The sequence below is a fragment of the Pseudogymnoascus verrucosus genome (genome assembly GCF_001662655.1).
Source record: "Pseudogymnoascus verrucosus strain UAMH 10579 unplaced genomic scaffold scaffold_32, whole genome shotgun sequence".
Taxonomy (NCBI): Eukaryota; Fungi; Ascomycota; class Leotiomycetes; order Thelebolales; family Thelebolaceae; genus Pseudogymnoascus; species Pseudogymnoascus verrucosus.
In genome coordinates this window covers 199,038-213,749 of record NW_017263683.1, presented here as the reverse complement: position 1 = coordinate 213,749, position 14,712 = coordinate 199,038, and the positions used below count along the sequence as shown (strand labels likewise).

Sequence of the window (14,712 nt, the reverse complement as noted above, 5' to 3'; positions counted from 1 at the left end):
CTTGGGCTAATGATTTCTCGTGTCAGAGCGCAGTTCAACCGCAATCCAATGAAACGCCAAAAGAACGGAGCAAGAGGCTAAAAAGAGTATCTTTGTAATTCGGACTCGGAAATTCGGGTCAGACACGAGACACTTGACTTGAATTGTTGGGGAACGGATTTCGTTCCCTACCATAGTTGAGCGGAGAGAGGGGTTAAGGTGGGTCGTAAAACGGGATGTAAATAAGCGAGTGGGATGAGGGGTTAAAACTGAATGTTCAGAACGGGATGGGATGCTCTCACAGCTCCAAAAATGCGGAGAAATCATATTGACATCCCGAGGTATGCAGTGGGTTGCAAGTAATACGCAGGAATCTGGGGAAATGCGGGGTTTTGCGGGGGAAATAATTGATGTGGAGTACATACTGTGTGTCCCTTAGATCCCCTGGTATAAAGAGCTTCCGCTGAAGGAGATTTGACGCATAGATAAAGGAGAGACCCTCGTCCACTTATCCCCTCACAATAATATTTTGTTCTCCCCGATCTTACATTTAAAATGGAATTAGGCCGATCGACATTTGGCATTCCGACGGCCAGCTTGCTCTGCGCCGTCTTCTCCTGCATCGGTGCCTTTCTACTCGGCTTTGATACTGGTAAACGTGTGCTTCACCACAGCTTGTGCTGTGAGCTAACAACTACTTAGGCATCTTTAGTACAACCATCGCCCATCCTAGCTTTAAAATCTATATGTTTCACAACAAGCTTGGCAATGCGGTTTTGACAGGTATTGTGTACCCTTTCACTAAGAATAGGCAGAGTCCTCACCGATTCAGGAACTATAGCATCGACGTACACGGCTGGAACAGCAATTGGAGGGCTTTCTTCCGGATGGATGGCAGATCGATTTGGAAGAAAGAGATGCATTGTTGGATCCGCCGCTGTCGGTAAGCATGCAAAATGTAGTGTCTGCCATTCGTTTATCTAAGTCAGCTACAGTCATTGTCGGGACCGTTATACAGACAGCTGCCATAAACATCGGTATGATCATTGCTGGTCGAGTCATTGCAGGCCTTCCAATTGGAGTCCTACTATCAATAGTCCCGGTGTACAATGCAGAGCTTGCCCTGCCCAAGTACAGAGGAATGATTGTTGGTCTGTTTGCTGCCATGGCCTCCTTTGGTGTTCTCTGCTCGAACTGGGTCGGCTACGCATGTTTTTTCGCAACTGGAAATGCACAATGGAGAATCCCACTTGGCTGCCAAGCTCCGTTCGCAGTAATCCTTTTCGTTGGGGGATTCTTCCTTCCAGAATCTCCTCGGTGGTGTATGGAATTCTCTCTCCCCTTTTTAAAACGGTCTAACACGTCCCAGTGATAAAGAAAGAGCGGGATCAGGAGGCATACGAAAGTAAGATTTTCTTTTACGCATAACATATCATCTGCTGACCTGCATCAGTTCTTATGAGAGTCCACGGTATGCTTGGAGAGGACTATGTCAGTAGAGAGTTCACCCAAATGCATGAACAAATCTCTATCGAAGGCCAAGGCGGATTTAGAGAGTGTTTCAAAACCCCCTCAGCACGGAAAAGAATAGCACTTGGTATATTCATAACTGTTTTCAACAATTTGGGCGGAACACCAGTCATTACCGCCTATCAATCGCAGCTTTTCACCCAGATTGGATTCCCAGGACTTCAGACACTCTTTTTCTCCGGGTTTTATGGGCTCGCTGGCTTTGTCGGAGTCCTGGTAAACATTGGCTTTGTGGCTGACAGAATGGGTCGAAGAACTTCCATGTGTAAGTCTTTCATTTGGCCCTAGCTTTATGTCTCCCGCTGATTTCATTATAGGGATCGGGGCAGTAACGTTGCTTATCGATTTAATCATTCTCATGCCTCTTTCGAAACTATACACCGGCTCCACGAACGAAGCTGGCAAAGCAGCTGCTGTTGCCTTCATTTTTGTTCATTCATTTGTGTACTCCGTCTTCATGTTTGGGACAGTGTGGGTTTATCTCTCCGAGATATTTCCAACAAAGCTGCGTGCACAAGGATTGGCCATATCCACATTTTGGGGGCAGGTCATTAGCGTCATTCTTCAGCAGGTCGGTCTCCAGATATACAACGACATTGGGTATTTATTTTATATCGTCTTCATCGTATGCACGGCAGCGGCTGGGTTTGTGTATTATTTTTTCTTGCCGGAGACGAAGGGTGTTACATTGGAGGATATTTCGGCATTCTTTGGTGATGAGGTTGTGGCAACGCTCCACGAGCCCAAGGCGAGGATTGAAAGGGTTCTTAATAGGGCGGCTGGATGTGATGATGAATCAAGTGGTGCGCAGCAGGAAGATACTCCAGCTACTCCCAAAGAAAGGGCAGTAGAGTTTGAGGATGTTTCGCGTGTGTAAAAGAGGCACTGGGTGGGCCACGGACACCACCTAGGAGCCCACCAGTATCTATACACGTCGGCAGAGACCAAGTAGCATGTAGTCATTATTCTTCGTATAAATAAATCACATGAGACTTGTTCCTCCTAAAATTGAGTCGAGAACTTGACTAGCCTCTTGACCTACAGAACATTAGTTTAGCTAATCATAGCATGTATGTCTAACGTACCTAGCTCCCAAGAGCTGCAAACTAGTCGATCTTGCACAGCCCTCATAGTTCTGTGTACATCGATTTTCATTGCAATAAGATCTAAGGGGGCGATTGGTTGAAGATGCTCCCCTGTCCTGTCTCGGTTTCGATCTGGTTGCCGTGTTTTCTGATCTTCGAGCTCTGTGAGGTACACAGAGTATATGAGCACCGTTAGAAATTCAGTATAACCTCTATCCAATGGCCTTAGCGAAGGTTTATGTCGTTCATCCAAGCAGAGTTGTAAGATTTTTAGTAGATGGGGGTAAACTCGTTCTCCATTTAAATTTGCTTGGGCCTCGCCATCTTGTTCCAATGGGTCGGCATTATCGTGGGCGTGTGGAATACCAGCTGCCATCGCAATTCTGCTAACGTCCACATATAAGAGAATGTAGGTAAAGTGGTAGTAAATGAGAGCCGATATGGCCATCTCTTCTTCTCGTATTTTGTCGTCCATTTTGCTGAAGTGCTCCCACCACTGAGCTAAGGCAGCTTTGAAGTCTGCTGATTTGAGGAGTCGAACTGCATTCGAAGAAGTAGATGGCATCGCTTGGTTGAGTTCGATTACTGCGGATGCAATACCTTGTATTAAGATGCACATGGAGAACGGATTCTCTTCGAAATCTCCCTGGACTATTCTGTTATCGGATCTTTGACTGTCTCCTAAAAGGATTCGCATTGCTGTTTGTAGGTAGCAAGTTCCTACTTCAGGTTTAATTTGGGAAACCTCTCTTTTCCACTCATTTAGCGTTTTGGCGTTCCACAGGTTCGATGAACATGGAAGAGGAAGCTTTAGCAAGCTGGCTAGCTGTAGGTTTGGATACGTGAAATGGATGGAATGTAGAGTATTGTTAAGAAAGAGGCAATGCACCAATCTACGAGATGAGATTAGTTTTAAATAAATCTATAACGATGATTCTTACCTGATCAAGGCTTCATGCTGTGCCCAGCTTCTCCATCGGCCGTTAAGGGACTCTTCACCGCATACGCTGGCATCATAACTGTGAAGTGAAAGGCGTTTGCGTCGGACGTGCTAATAGAAGACGACATCAGTAGCTAGAGAGCAATCCCGTAGTTATCAAAGCAAACTTACAAGTATAACCAATTCATGGATTAAATTGGCTATTCTATGTTGTTCACCAGTTGAAGAATAATGCCCTATATATTCGACTATCACCCTTAAAGTTCGTTAGTCTTTACGATAGAAGCTGCCAGGCTGCTAGCGTGTATGCTTACATTACTTGTAAAGAGTCATTAGATGGCTCTAGTTCAGTTAAAATGGCCTAATATGATGTTAGAATAGGGTAAACAAAATCTACCCGTGATATATATACTTACAGACTGTATCTGTTGGAGAATACTTTTTTCGAATATTCTTGCTGCTTGTTTGGCATCAGAGATCGGGCTGAGTATTCCCCCCAAACAGCAAATCGCCAGGAGGAGAAGAGACGAAAGCGGTAACATATGTAACGTGGGCACATGAACGAAGGGCATGTTGGCATCTAAATATGTAAGTCCATATTCGAAGTATCCCTCTATAACACCCTTGTCTTTTAGGATATAATTAAGTCCCTGTTAGGTACTATTAGTCTCTTCTAACACAATTTTGTTTCAGACTACAGAAGATTTTGGCTTACGGGGAACTCCTCCATCAAAGACCTATGGCTCTCATCTGATATTTGTAGACCCTCATATTCTTCTAGGTAAGCATCCTCTGAGGTTGTAGTAAATCCATGGTGTAGTAAGTTGGAATTTTCAAACGCTGATTCCTCTTCAAGAGATATGGAATCTAATGGTTCTGTGACATTGGACGTAGCGAAGATTGGCCTTCCGTGAAAGGTTGGAATGGACAAGCCCTCATTCCACAGCGGGTTGGTTCTTCTTAGCAAGGCATCACGATGCCCCTGATGTGGCGGTGTAGGATCCCGCTGGGTCTCAGTATTTTCAAGGGTTCTACTCTCGTGTCTTCGGAGATGGACCTGAAGCAAATCACTAAGAGGACATTAGTAGAGACCGATGCGATAGAAAATCCCTTGGTCGCAATCACCCACTTCCGAGTAAATTGCCGGTTGCAGAGATAACATGCAAAAGCACGTTGTTTATCTATAATTTTATTAGCCATTAGACGGAGGCTTCAATTGGAAAGCGTACGAGTAAGCTTGTGTCGATTTAGATGTTCTGCTCGCAAGTATGACCTCTTGCAACGGGGGTGATCACACTGGAGCCGATGACGATCATGCGTGGTATTTGACGCCATATTCTATATTTATAGCTGATACAAATACGAATCAATTATAACCATAACTAGGCACGCCTTTATAATGTAAGAAAAGACATAGTTTGAGGCTTGGTAAGAATCGACTGTGGTTAAAGTTGAGATTAGGACGCCTTCCCCTTTTCCCTCATTGCCTAAACCGAGGCTCGCCCAAACCCCACAGTAGCGGGGCAGACCAGTAGGCGATCTGCACGTAGTTTGCCCCGTGTGGTCACGTGACTCATATCCTGACGACTCACAAGCGGTGGTCTTTTTTTATATATGACGGTGTGGTTAGAGCCCTATGAACAACAGAATCAGAAGGGATTTGTTTTTTTGAGTAAACTTAACATATACCCCTTAATTACTATTCCTATCTCAGTTCGCATGTGCATGCGCATGTCTCCTTAGATGCTCGTACTTCTGGTGCAGCCTCTGCCGCTCCTCCAAGTTTCCCCACTCGTCATCACTATCCTCAGTTTCCACGTTGTTATTTATAGGGTCACGGTGGGGGGGCAGCCTTGCCGCCTCGGTTCTCGTGGCCATATGTCCAAGGTTGGCATCAGTCCTTTCAGCAGGTATCTCCACCACCGTCGGCGCAGGCATCCCTTCGGTGCAACAACTTCCTAACCCTCGCTGTCTCCTCCATAAGGTCCTGTTGCGCACTCGAACTGTCATCTATGCCAACGTTGATTGTAGGGAGTGGAATCAAGTCGCCAGCAGTGATGGTGATGTCGACGTCTAGATGAAGATGTTGTGCCTGCTCCTCGCCCCAGCGTTTCCTCGCCAAGTGCGCACTCACAACGTCTGTAGGCCGCTGTGCCGCCGGCAGGCCATGCGGATCGGGGCTGTAATTTTGGGCCTCCCAATTGTGTTGATAAAAGAGGGGGTCTTGAGAGTGCACACGGAAGCCGTGATCAGAGACAACGGTTGAAGCTCCCACGACATACGTTCCGAAGTAGGGGTCAAATCCACTAGTAGAGTCCCACTAAATGATTATTAGCCCGGCTGGAAACTATCTACTCCGTAGTTGATGATTTGCTTACTCCATATTTAGGAATGATAGCGTTCGAGGTAGCGCGAGCGTCATTCGGCGGGATTGCACCTATTTCCCAGGTGATCGGCGGTGGGCGCTGAAGCAGTGAACTGCATGGCTCCCATACTGCTTCCAACTAGTCCTGGTAGTCACGTCCTTGGCGACCATTCTCGTTGTCGTTGAGCATACGCAGGGCTTGGGGCAAGACACCTGCCTCGCGGAGACTGTCGAGAGGGAATTCGTCGAGCTCACAACGACATCGATTCCCATCATCACCACACTGATCGCGAGCTGTAACAGTTAGATAGTGCACATGAGGGTAATAACTTGAAGAGTTCTATCTGGAAATGAGCCTCTGCAATTCGCGTGATGCTTGCCACTCCATTGACCCTTCTGTCTACCGGTTCTGGGTCCAGTCTCGCGATTAAACACAGAGTGTATACCGCCCAAGACTTTATCAAGTCCCCAACGTTGATCGTCACATACCTATTGCTGTTAGCTAAAATCTGTCAGCTAAGTGGATCAGCTCACCTGATCAAAACCAAGTCCGTATTCACAAGTGTAGGTGACTTGACATGTACCGGTCGTACTAAAGTCAGCGATTTTGTATCTTCCATAGAAGCCGGCGTTGCTATCCACCTTTTTCCCAGGTTTTGTGTTAGTATTAGCAGGCTTGCTATTGGACTTTTGATTTGCACCTCCAGATGCTGCAAGCCGAGTGTTTTAGCCGCCAATGAGAGCAGCTGTGGACGCCTTGTCCATTCCTGATTTAGCACAAATATTAGTTGCTATGGCACCCGCTAGTGCTCCACCCGTAAGGGCAAAAAAACCATCAGTTGCAACTGTTGCCCACACGAATATCCCTCCTGCGATTACCCCAAAAACAGCACACTCAGCAGTAGCTCTCTTAGCTAAGTTCTTAGGATCGGATTCGAGATCACTATGATCGACAAGCTCAATATCCTTTCCGAACATTGGTGATGCCTTGGCGTTGTTGCAACAATAGCTTTGTGTGCCACCAGCACAAGTCTGATCCTCTAAGAATTTCTGTTCGGGATAGTTGAAGTAATGATTGGTGTTGACAGCGATCAGGGTGTGATCCGATGGACAACCACCTTGACAGCTTAAACCCTCGCCACGCCATCCATACCATTTACACCTCCCTAGGAAAGTAGCAGTTGCGCAGCACAATGACTGGAAATCGGTTCCCGTACAAGCTGTGGCAGCTCCCAGCTCTCCCACTCGCCCCTTCATTTGGCTAACACCACTATATCCTGGAGCGCATTCTTGACCACAGAAGGTAGTATAACAGCTGTGTTGGGCGTCGGTCTCATGCTGTGTCGTCGCTAAGACTTTTTTGCTAGCGTCGGACCTTTACCATTGAAGACGGAGGCTTTCTGTAGGAAGACTCCGCCATGGTAATCATCTAGTGTCTTGCCGCTTGAGGAGCCTTGGTCAATGGCCCAAATCATTGTGCCCCCAAGGCCGAGGTTGTTGGCGTAGTCGATCTTCCTCTTAAAAGATCTAGCATTATCATAACTAACCCATTGATCGGAATTCCACACAATCCAATTTACGGCGGCCTTGTCATCATAAGTTGGAGTGAGGTCATACTTCTCAATAATCCTGTCAATCTCTGCATTGGATAACACGCCTGGAGCGCCAGTACAATCACCGGCGGTTGCACCTTCCGAGAACCTGCATCCTGGAGTTGTGCAGGAAGGGTCTGCCAGCTTGAATGAACGCCCGTACCATCCAAGGCCGAGAACGACATTACCAGCTGAGAGGCCGGCTCGCCATAGAAGTGAAAGGCTTTCATCGATCTCAGTCAGGTTGGCGTGCGGTCGTGCGAATGGGCCAGAAAACCGATTACTTGAATCCAAGACACCGTGAATGTCATATGACATAATATTAAACCAGTCAACATGTGGCTCCATGCCTTTGACGTCAAAGTGTTGAAGATACCAGTAGCTAGCTGGGAGAGTTACAGATAAACCATATCTTGATCCAAAAGCAGCCTTCATCTCTTTAACCAGGTCAACAAAATTAGCCGTGTCTTCTTCTTTACCACCGCGATCTTCGGCTCCGGGGTATTCCCAATCTATATCGGCCTCATCAAAACCATATGCCTTCATGAAGTGCACAAGAGAGTTTATGAATTTCTTCCGATTCCCAGCTGACGACGCCATGTCACTGAAAGCCGTTCGTGTGTTGGGGAAGTTGGTTTCATCGTTGAAACTCCAACCTCCAATGGCAATCCATGTTTCGAGGCTAGTGTGGTTTACCTTTAGGTCTGTGAATCTCGCCAGCAAGGAGTCCGCATTTGCATCCATTGCTGTCATCTGGAAGGACGTTGGGTCGAAGAAGGCAAACGCAAAATTCAAATGTGTTAGACCTGCGACATCGAAATCTTCAGGAGAGACAACATCACAGGAACGAGTGTTCGCCCTATATTCAATGTCAGCATCAATTCGTACAGAGAGGAAAATTTTATATAGTTTTGTATATACCAGGACTCATAGTATGCGATTTCCTTCCTTCCAGCTTTGTTGCCTCCACGGCGTGGAGTTGGGGCAGGGCCACAAAGCCCACTACTCTCATCACAGCCCAGACCGCAAAATTTCTCCTAAGTACCACCTATTTCCATGTTACTCTTAGTGAGACTATCAATGCAAATGGGTTGTAACTTACAGAATCTAAACTCGCTGCAACATACATTCAGTGGGTACTTTTCTTTTCCAGTCTTTGCATACTTCCCACATTGTGCCTTAGCATCACAGTTGGATATGCAATTAGCTCCACAGAAATCCGGACTATAACCACAGAAACCCGAAGAGCTGTAACACGCTCCGTTTGAGCATGGAGTACCAGGCGCACAGGTTCCGTCCTCAACTGTACTTTCTTGTCTCTTTGGTAGCGCGAGGGTACCGGCCGCTCCTCGCAATGGGTTGACATCTTTCTGGGAAATATTTAGGAATCGAGGGGTTGAATTTGAAGGCGCTTCAAACAAGGGTTTGTACAAGGTTTTATTATAGACTTCTCTAGTAACATTGTCCTGTCTGTTACTATTAGTACCTCCCGTATTTAAAATGATATACTATGGCATACCGGTACTGTAAGAAGACGTCGGAGACGGAGGCACAGTTGGAGAGAAGTCCTGCGACTGCCAAGGCCGTCAATCGAAATGTTGTGTCGAGCTTCATTTATAAAATCATGAGTAGATGAAATGCAGGCTGTGCTTCGTAGAATTTGAGGGCTGAAAACTGGCGGGCAATATATCGTTAACACTTTGGAGTCCTCACATGATGAAGGCCCTTCCTAGTTTAAAGCCAAACTTAGCCTAGATACGACTTTTTGACCCCAATGCACATCGGAAATGAGATCTCTTGTCATAAACTCTAGCTCTCCAATAGCAATAGTCCCTAGAATATGCACCCACTCTGCCAAGCACTACCCCTTTTTTTTGCTAAGGCGGGAAAGGCTGTTGTCGTGACAATTTAGCGTCTAGTTTAAAGCCAAGCTTATCCTAGATACGACTTTTTGACCCCAGTGCACATCGGAAATGAGATCTCCTGTAGTAAACTCTAGCTATGAGGGTAACGATATCAACGGATCTTGATGCTCATCTATTGAGTAGACCAACGCTAAATTGGATCTCAAAAACATAGCTTAAAAAATTACCTTGGAGGTTTTTACTAAGGGACATTGCGCCTTAGGAACTTGATATTCAAAGCAGTGGGAATCATTTCCCTATTACTAATAACTCAAAACATAGCACAGGGCGCTAAAGTTTATAAAGAGTCCCATTAGGCACCCCCCCTCTAGGTCGCTCTTCTGGTGTGCTGAGAAAGAGTAATTATCCTTTAACATGATACTTTCAAACTCTTTATTAGTATGCGCAGTCTTGACGTCGGCTGTTTCAGCGGTACGACTTTATCATAATTATGATCTAGTAGGCACGGCGCTCAAGACGAATGTGAATGAGGCCTGTGTTACAGCATTGTAAGAATTTTCTCCACCTCTTCTTTTAGAGTATATTTCAGTATTGAAATTTTGCCTGACTGACTGCCATCAGAAATACAAGCCTGCCATGTGATGATCGGACTTTCTTGTCACTATCAGAACCAGACGTTTATGAATGGCACGCAGACAACCTCACAGCGCTTTGCACTCAAGCTCTAGAAAGTTGGGCTACAACTGTGTCGCAAATTACAGTTACCACACCTACAGTCTCGACAGATGGTCTTTGCGGACCTAGCGATGGCCATGAGGTATGTCCTGGAGCCGAATGCTGCTCGAAGTTCGAACACTGTGGAACAGGATCAGACTTCTGTAACTTCAGAAATGCGCCATTTTGAGAATGATACTGATCATCATTCCTGGAAGGTGGCCCAGGCAATTGTTATTCTGGACTGTGCGAAGATCCTGACAACTCTGTATCCCAAGACGGGACCTGCGTACACTGCGGTCCCGCGAACTCAGATTGGCTTTGTGGGGGCTCTGGTTTTGGAAACTGCTGCTCTACCAGTGGCTATTGCGGAAGTACTAATGATTACTGTGGTCCTGGGAACTACCATTCTGGAGAATGTGACACGGATGAGAGCGGAGTTAGTGTAGATGGGTCATGTGGTCCTGACTTCGCAGGTAACAAAGTGTGCCAAGGATCGCCCTTTGGAAGTTGCTGTAGCATCTATGGGTACTGTGGGGATTCGTCGGCGCACTGTGGTGCTGGTAATTGCCATTCAGGAGCTTGCGAAAGTTCTTAGACATGAGGCTGTTGCTACAACAGTGACAAAACAAAACAGTGGGCGAGAGGCGATGCAAGGGATTACCGAATTTGCAACTGCACACTTTATTATAGAGTTCAAAATCATTTCTGTGTAGTAACCTCAATATCGACAACCTTAATATTCCACCTCAGGTCCCCAAATAAGATTCAAATCGACCTCTGTTCCATCTTCTAATTGTCTCTTGTTTGTTCCTCGTTGGAACCATTCCAAGCCTCCAACCACTCCATTCTCATCAACTTTCCACACATCCATCTCAATCAAGACAGTCCATATCTCCAACATTTCCTTTAAGGTCGTCTTTCTGCCACCGTTCGGAAGCCAGGGGCATCTGTCGCATCTTTGAAAACAAGCACGATTATCTACATCAGCTATGAGTGTTACCGTATTACCAAATCCGTCCCCAGGCGTCGAGTACAATCCGAGCTTTCGTTCCACGATGATCAAATCGTCCATCCATTGAGATCCACTCACGTCGGCTGCTCTGCGCTCAAGGACTTCTGCTGGTATTTCGTTTGCCGCAGGGAAAATGATCATCGGCGTATGCTCTTCTTCTTCTCGGATGACACGACCGAGACGGTGGGATTGACGGGCTCGTCTCCTATTGTCCCCGGCAGCTGAGTAAACCGCCTGAAAAGAAGTCGAGTCCCACGTAGTTATACCAGGCGCTACGAACTTCAGACCATGAGGTGGCTTCTTGGCCATTGCGAAGAAATGTCGTGAAAACCCATCGCCTTGATACCTCTGCAAGACTCCATTCTCAATCATAGGTCGGAATTCGTCGTCATCACTTCCACTTCGATGAAACACAGTTCTTCTCGCTTCAATCACCACAACCAATCTCTCCCAGGCTTCTACAGCCTCATCAACCTCCTTATCGATCCATGACCTCACACCGAATTCTCCAGTTTCTAGCAAGTGGAACTTTCCCACCTCCCACATAAAAAGCCATCTCCTTAGCACCTCACTCAACGGGATGCCATTCCCAGGCCAGAATGAGCCTGGCAAATCAAGCCAATTTGCCACTTGCTCATTCGTATCAAGAAACAGCCCCCCACTAGTTGAAGACTGCGCATGACTGTAGAGTAAAATAAGATTACTTTGGTCTTGCCCACGTTTAACAAGACGGTGATCCGCAAAGCTCCATAGATTGGGTAGTATAGGTGGCGAGGAATATGGTGTCATCGGGTGACTATGATAGTCTCCTTCGGGAAATTCAAAGACATCGATCTTCCCCAGGAAGTCAGTGAGCGCTATTCCTAAGATATCTGGTAACTCGGACTCGGTGATTGCGTGTGAAGGTTCATAGTTGCGGTCGTGGATTTCCGAGTGAGGGATAGCGAGGACGTTCCGTCGGACGAGCCGCCGCAGACTAGGCTGTACAAGACAGACTTGTTCGATAATTTGGTTGTGGAGGCTTGCGCACAAATCTGGATCAAGGAGCACCTCCAGATCTGCTGCTATCGAGGGAATGTTTATACTGAGACGAGAACTAAGGTCCATGGCGAAGCAATCGATCGTGCTATCTATAAGGCGTCAAAGTTCTGTGGTCCTCTTCTTTCCTTTCTCATACTCCGATGTAGAGGGCATAGGAGCGGGTGGACTCTAAATGTATTCATCGTAATTGACCAAGACTGTCTATGTTTCGACCACCTCTTATTAGTTTTTCTTGGCGATGGCAAAAAAATCTAGGCAAGGAAGATCGCTTTCGGATTGGGTACAGGGCAACCATCAGCCAGGTATACTTGTCTGTAAGAGGAAGTACTTGAATATATAAACTACACACAAATTGTATAGCGTCTCTAGCAGCTAGTATACCATAGCGCACCCGAGAAAACCTGACCACACCTGAGCCGAAGCTGAGCTGGGCCAGAGCAAGAGTGAACTGTTGGGGGAAACCGACAGTCCCGTGGGGTACAGTGGGGGCTTTTGTGCCCAAAATGACACTTTGGGGGACTGTCTAGCTCCCGCGCGCTGGGGTTTCAGCCCAATGTCTCACTTTCAGCTAGGCTGAAGAAGCCTAATTCTTTGGGGTTTGGGGGTTCACCCAGGCCTCCGAATAGCGTACTTAGGGCCATAGATCCCCCTAACAAACGCTTAATATACTATAACACTCGTAGCTTAGATCCCTAAGCATAGCAGAATTAAAGCAAATCTAAGGTAGTTACTTTAGTTTAAGTGCTACTTGCAAGGTCTGTATAATAACAATGCGGCTTCAATCGCATGATTTTGACTAATATGCGTCTTCTAGCAGCTTAGTCATACTCTCTCTGCAGTCTAGCTCCTTCCTTTCCCTCAGCTTGCTTTTTAGCAAAGAGCTCCTCCCACTGCAGTTCTTCCACCCACTTCGGTGAAGCATACTCCTCCTTCTGCGAGCCGTCATCACCAACCCAGTGCTGGCCAGGCCCATGCTTCTCATGGCCCAGGTCGTCGATCCGGTGAAGTGCGAGGGGCAGCGTCATGTTACGTACAAACCCCTTAAGGCTGTTCTGGCCAGGGAACACAACCTTCTGCATTAAGAACGAGCGGAGACGCTCGTTTGAGCGGCGCTCAATGTTTTCGTTCACATAGGCGCTAATGCTAGTTGGTGAGTGTCGGTCGTACGTGGGCGAGGTGAGGCACTCAGCGAGGGAGATGGCGTCGAGGAGCGCGCAATTCGCACCCCTACTTAGCGTGTTGCTCATGTTGAAGACGGCATCGCCAAGGAGCGTGACTGTCTGCGAGGTCCACGGGTGAATGACGTCGCTCTTACACACTGTGTGGACGTACGCTGTATTTGTGCATGCCGCCTGGGCGAGTTCAGCGAAACGCGGGTGGATACCGGGTGTGGAGGTGCGTTCGATGAGCTCGGCCTTGAGCTCGGCGGGGGTGAGGCTAGGGAAGGGGCAGCGACGGTTGTGAAAACTTGAGGCTGGGAACCCAGCGCCAAGCATGATGTATGACTCTTCAGGCTCAATGGTAAGATTTGTGTAGCGTGTTGCGAAGTGGGCAAGGGGGTTCTGCCAGGTGGCGAGCATGATGTATTGGTTGTGTGGGCAGAGGGTATAGTTAAGGTTAGCTTTGTGGCTATGTAAATAGGGGATATAGGATATATCACCATTGATCTGCTCGTAAACTCTAATAACCTCCATGATTTTTCTGTGAGGGGAACTTTGACATAGATGCATACCATGCCCAAGCCCTTAATAGTAGCGTAGGGGATTAATTGCTTCTTAACCATTGAGTGTAAACCGTCAGCACCTACTAAGAGGTCGCACTCATTAGTAGTTCCGTCACTAAAATGTACTCTTGCTCCTCCGTTTGGCAGCAGCTCATAGTTCTCAAAGGCAATGCCTAGTTTAAGGAAGGGCTTGGTCTGGCGCAACAGAGCTTCTCTCAATTGCAACCGCGACACGGAAAACTGGTCCTTTATAGGATCTGAGTCCCAGGTGAACAACTTGTCGCCATTTCCCTTTAAGAATTCAATCTTCTCGCCTCCCTCTGGTTGTACCCCAATGCCGAGGGTAAGACTTGCCCAAACCTCACTGCTAAGCTTGCGTTTCAGCATTAACAGAGTTGAACCCGACAGCATCACACGGAACCCAACCACGCCATCGTCGATGCTAAAATTGCGCTCGTATAATGTAACCTGAATTTTCGGGGCTGATATGAGCATTTGTGCAAGGGCGAGACCACCGATACCAGCGCCGATGATGATGACCTTCAACGGGTCGACGACTTTCGATGTGCTCCCCGACATATCAGATACGCGACCTGCCTCGGGTGAAACGGGCTTTCTATCTTGGCTCAGAAAGATATCCAAACCCTTTTGTACAGATAATATAAGTTATCGTAGAGGATAATTATAGAAGATTACGAATCGTCGTGTGTAGCGGCGATTCTCTGAAGTTATAATAATTGAGTAAGTCTAATTCTACTTTAGCATCTGATCTAGATGCCACACTAAATGAAACTCAAGGAAGCCATGGCGTGAACATTGGACAAGGCGGGGTATGATGACGGAACCAGCGGAAAGAAAACGAC

General features: G+C 47.0%; 6 protein-coding genes across 6 annotated transcripts; 2 read left to right on the top strand and 4 right to left on the bottom strand.

Annotated features, from left to right (window-relative positions):
- Nucleotides 1-288: 288 nt before the first annotated feature.
- Nucleotides 289-2,470, top strand: VE01_07624 (uncharacterized protein). The gene is made up of 8 exons (XM_018277057.2): nt 289-405; nt 465-631; nt 682-762; nt 812-922; nt 975-1,301; nt 1,349-1,384; nt 1,433-1,774; nt 1,827-2,470. Exons 2-8 carry the CDS (start codon nt 535-537, stop codon nt 2,384-2,386), a joined length of 1,554 nt encoding a protein of 517 aa, XP_018128984.1. The 5' UTR covers nt 289-405; nt 465-534; the 3' UTR covers nt 2,387-2,470.
- Nucleotides 609-5,155, bottom strand: VE01_07623 (uncharacterized protein). The gene is made up of 9 exons (XM_059463897.1): nt 4,764-5,155; nt 4,664-4,715; nt 4,250-4,604; nt 3,951-4,184; nt 3,849-3,895; nt 3,706-3,790; nt 3,536-3,645; nt 2,595-3,487; nt 609-2,547 (listed from the first exon to the last, which is right to left on the bottom strand). The coding sequence occupies exons 1-9, from the start codon at nt 4,867-4,869 to the stop codon at nt 2,492-2,494; spliced, it is 1,938 nt and encodes a 645-aa protein (XP_059319574.1). The 5' UTR covers nt 4,870-5,155; the 3' UTR covers nt 609-2,491.
- On the bottom strand, nt 3,540-9,105 carry VE01_07622 (uncharacterized protein; the record flags this gene model as incomplete). The annotated part of the gene is made up of 14 exons (XM_018277055.1): nt 3,540-3,645; nt 3,849-3,895; nt 3,951-4,184; nt 4,250-4,604; nt 4,660-4,715; nt 5,498-5,854; nt 5,913-6,038; nt 6,092-6,193; nt 6,304-6,388; nt 6,434-6,533; nt 7,281-8,350; nt 8,413-8,528; nt 8,619-8,961; nt 9,011-9,105. The coding sequence occupies 14 exons, from the start codon at nt 9,103-9,105 to the stop codon at nt 3,540-3,542; spliced, it is 3,192 nt and encodes a 1,063-aa protein (XP_018128990.1).
- A 1,057-nt stretch (nt 9,106-10,162) lies between these two features.
- Nucleotides 10,163-10,519, top strand: VE01_07621 (uncharacterized protein; the record flags this gene model as incomplete). The annotated part of the gene is made up of 1 exon (XM_018277054.1): nt 10,163-10,519. The coding sequence occupies one exon, from the start codon at nt 10,163-10,165 to the stop codon at nt 10,517-10,519; it is 357 nt and encodes a 118-aa protein (XP_018128989.1).
- Nucleotides 10,520-10,706: 187 nt separating this feature from the next.
- On the bottom strand, nt 10,707-12,570 carry VE01_07620 (uncharacterized protein). The gene has a single exon (XM_018277053.2). It carries the CDS (start codon nt 12,190-12,192, stop codon nt 10,807-10,809), a length of 1,386 nt encoding a protein of 461 aa, XP_018128988.1. The 5' UTR covers nt 12,193-12,570; the 3' UTR covers nt 10,707-10,806.
- VE01_07619 (uncharacterized protein) lies at nt 12,571-14,619 on the bottom strand. The gene has a single exon (XM_059463896.1). It carries the CDS (start codon nt 14,426-14,428, stop codon nt 13,370-13,372), a length of 1,059 nt encoding a protein of 352 aa, XP_059319566.1. The 5' UTR covers nt 14,429-14,619; the 3' UTR covers nt 12,571-13,369.
- Nucleotides 14,620-14,712: the final 93 nt, after the last annotated feature.

Bases quoted from the DNA above. Each gene is read 5' to 3' on its own strand.
- VE01_07620 (XM_018277053.2), bottom strand. From the start codon at position 12,192: ATGGACCTTAGTTCTCGTCTCAGTATAAACATTCCCTCGATAGCAGCA.
- VE01_07619 (XM_059463896.1), bottom strand. From the start codon at position 14,428: ATGTCGGGGAGCACATCGAAAGTCGTCGACCCGTTGAAGGTCATCATC.
- VE01_07623 (XM_059463897.1), bottom strand. From the start codon at position 4,869: ATGGCGTCAAATACCACGCATGATCGTCATCGGCTCCAGTGTGATCAC. The intron at 3,646-3,705 runs GTAAGTTTGCTT...GTCTTCTATTAG, and splicing joins TCCATGAATTGGTTATACTT to CACGTCCGACGCAAACGCCT. The intron at 3,488-3,535 runs GTAAGAATCATC...CTCATCTCGTAG, and splicing joins CAGCATGAAGCCTTGATCAG to ATTGGTGCATTGCCTCTTTC.
- VE01_07624 (XM_018277057.2), top strand. From the start codon at position 535: ATGGAATTAGGCCGATCGACATTTGGCATTCCGACGGCCAGCTTGCTC. The intron at 923-974 runs GTAAGCATGCAA...AGTCAGCTACAG, and splicing joins TGTTGGATCCGCCGCTGTCG to TCATTGTCGGGACCGTTATA. The intron at 1,302-1,348 runs GTATGGAATTCT...AACACGTCCCAG, and splicing joins TCCAGAATCTCCTCGGTGGT to TGATAAAGAAAGAGCGGGAT.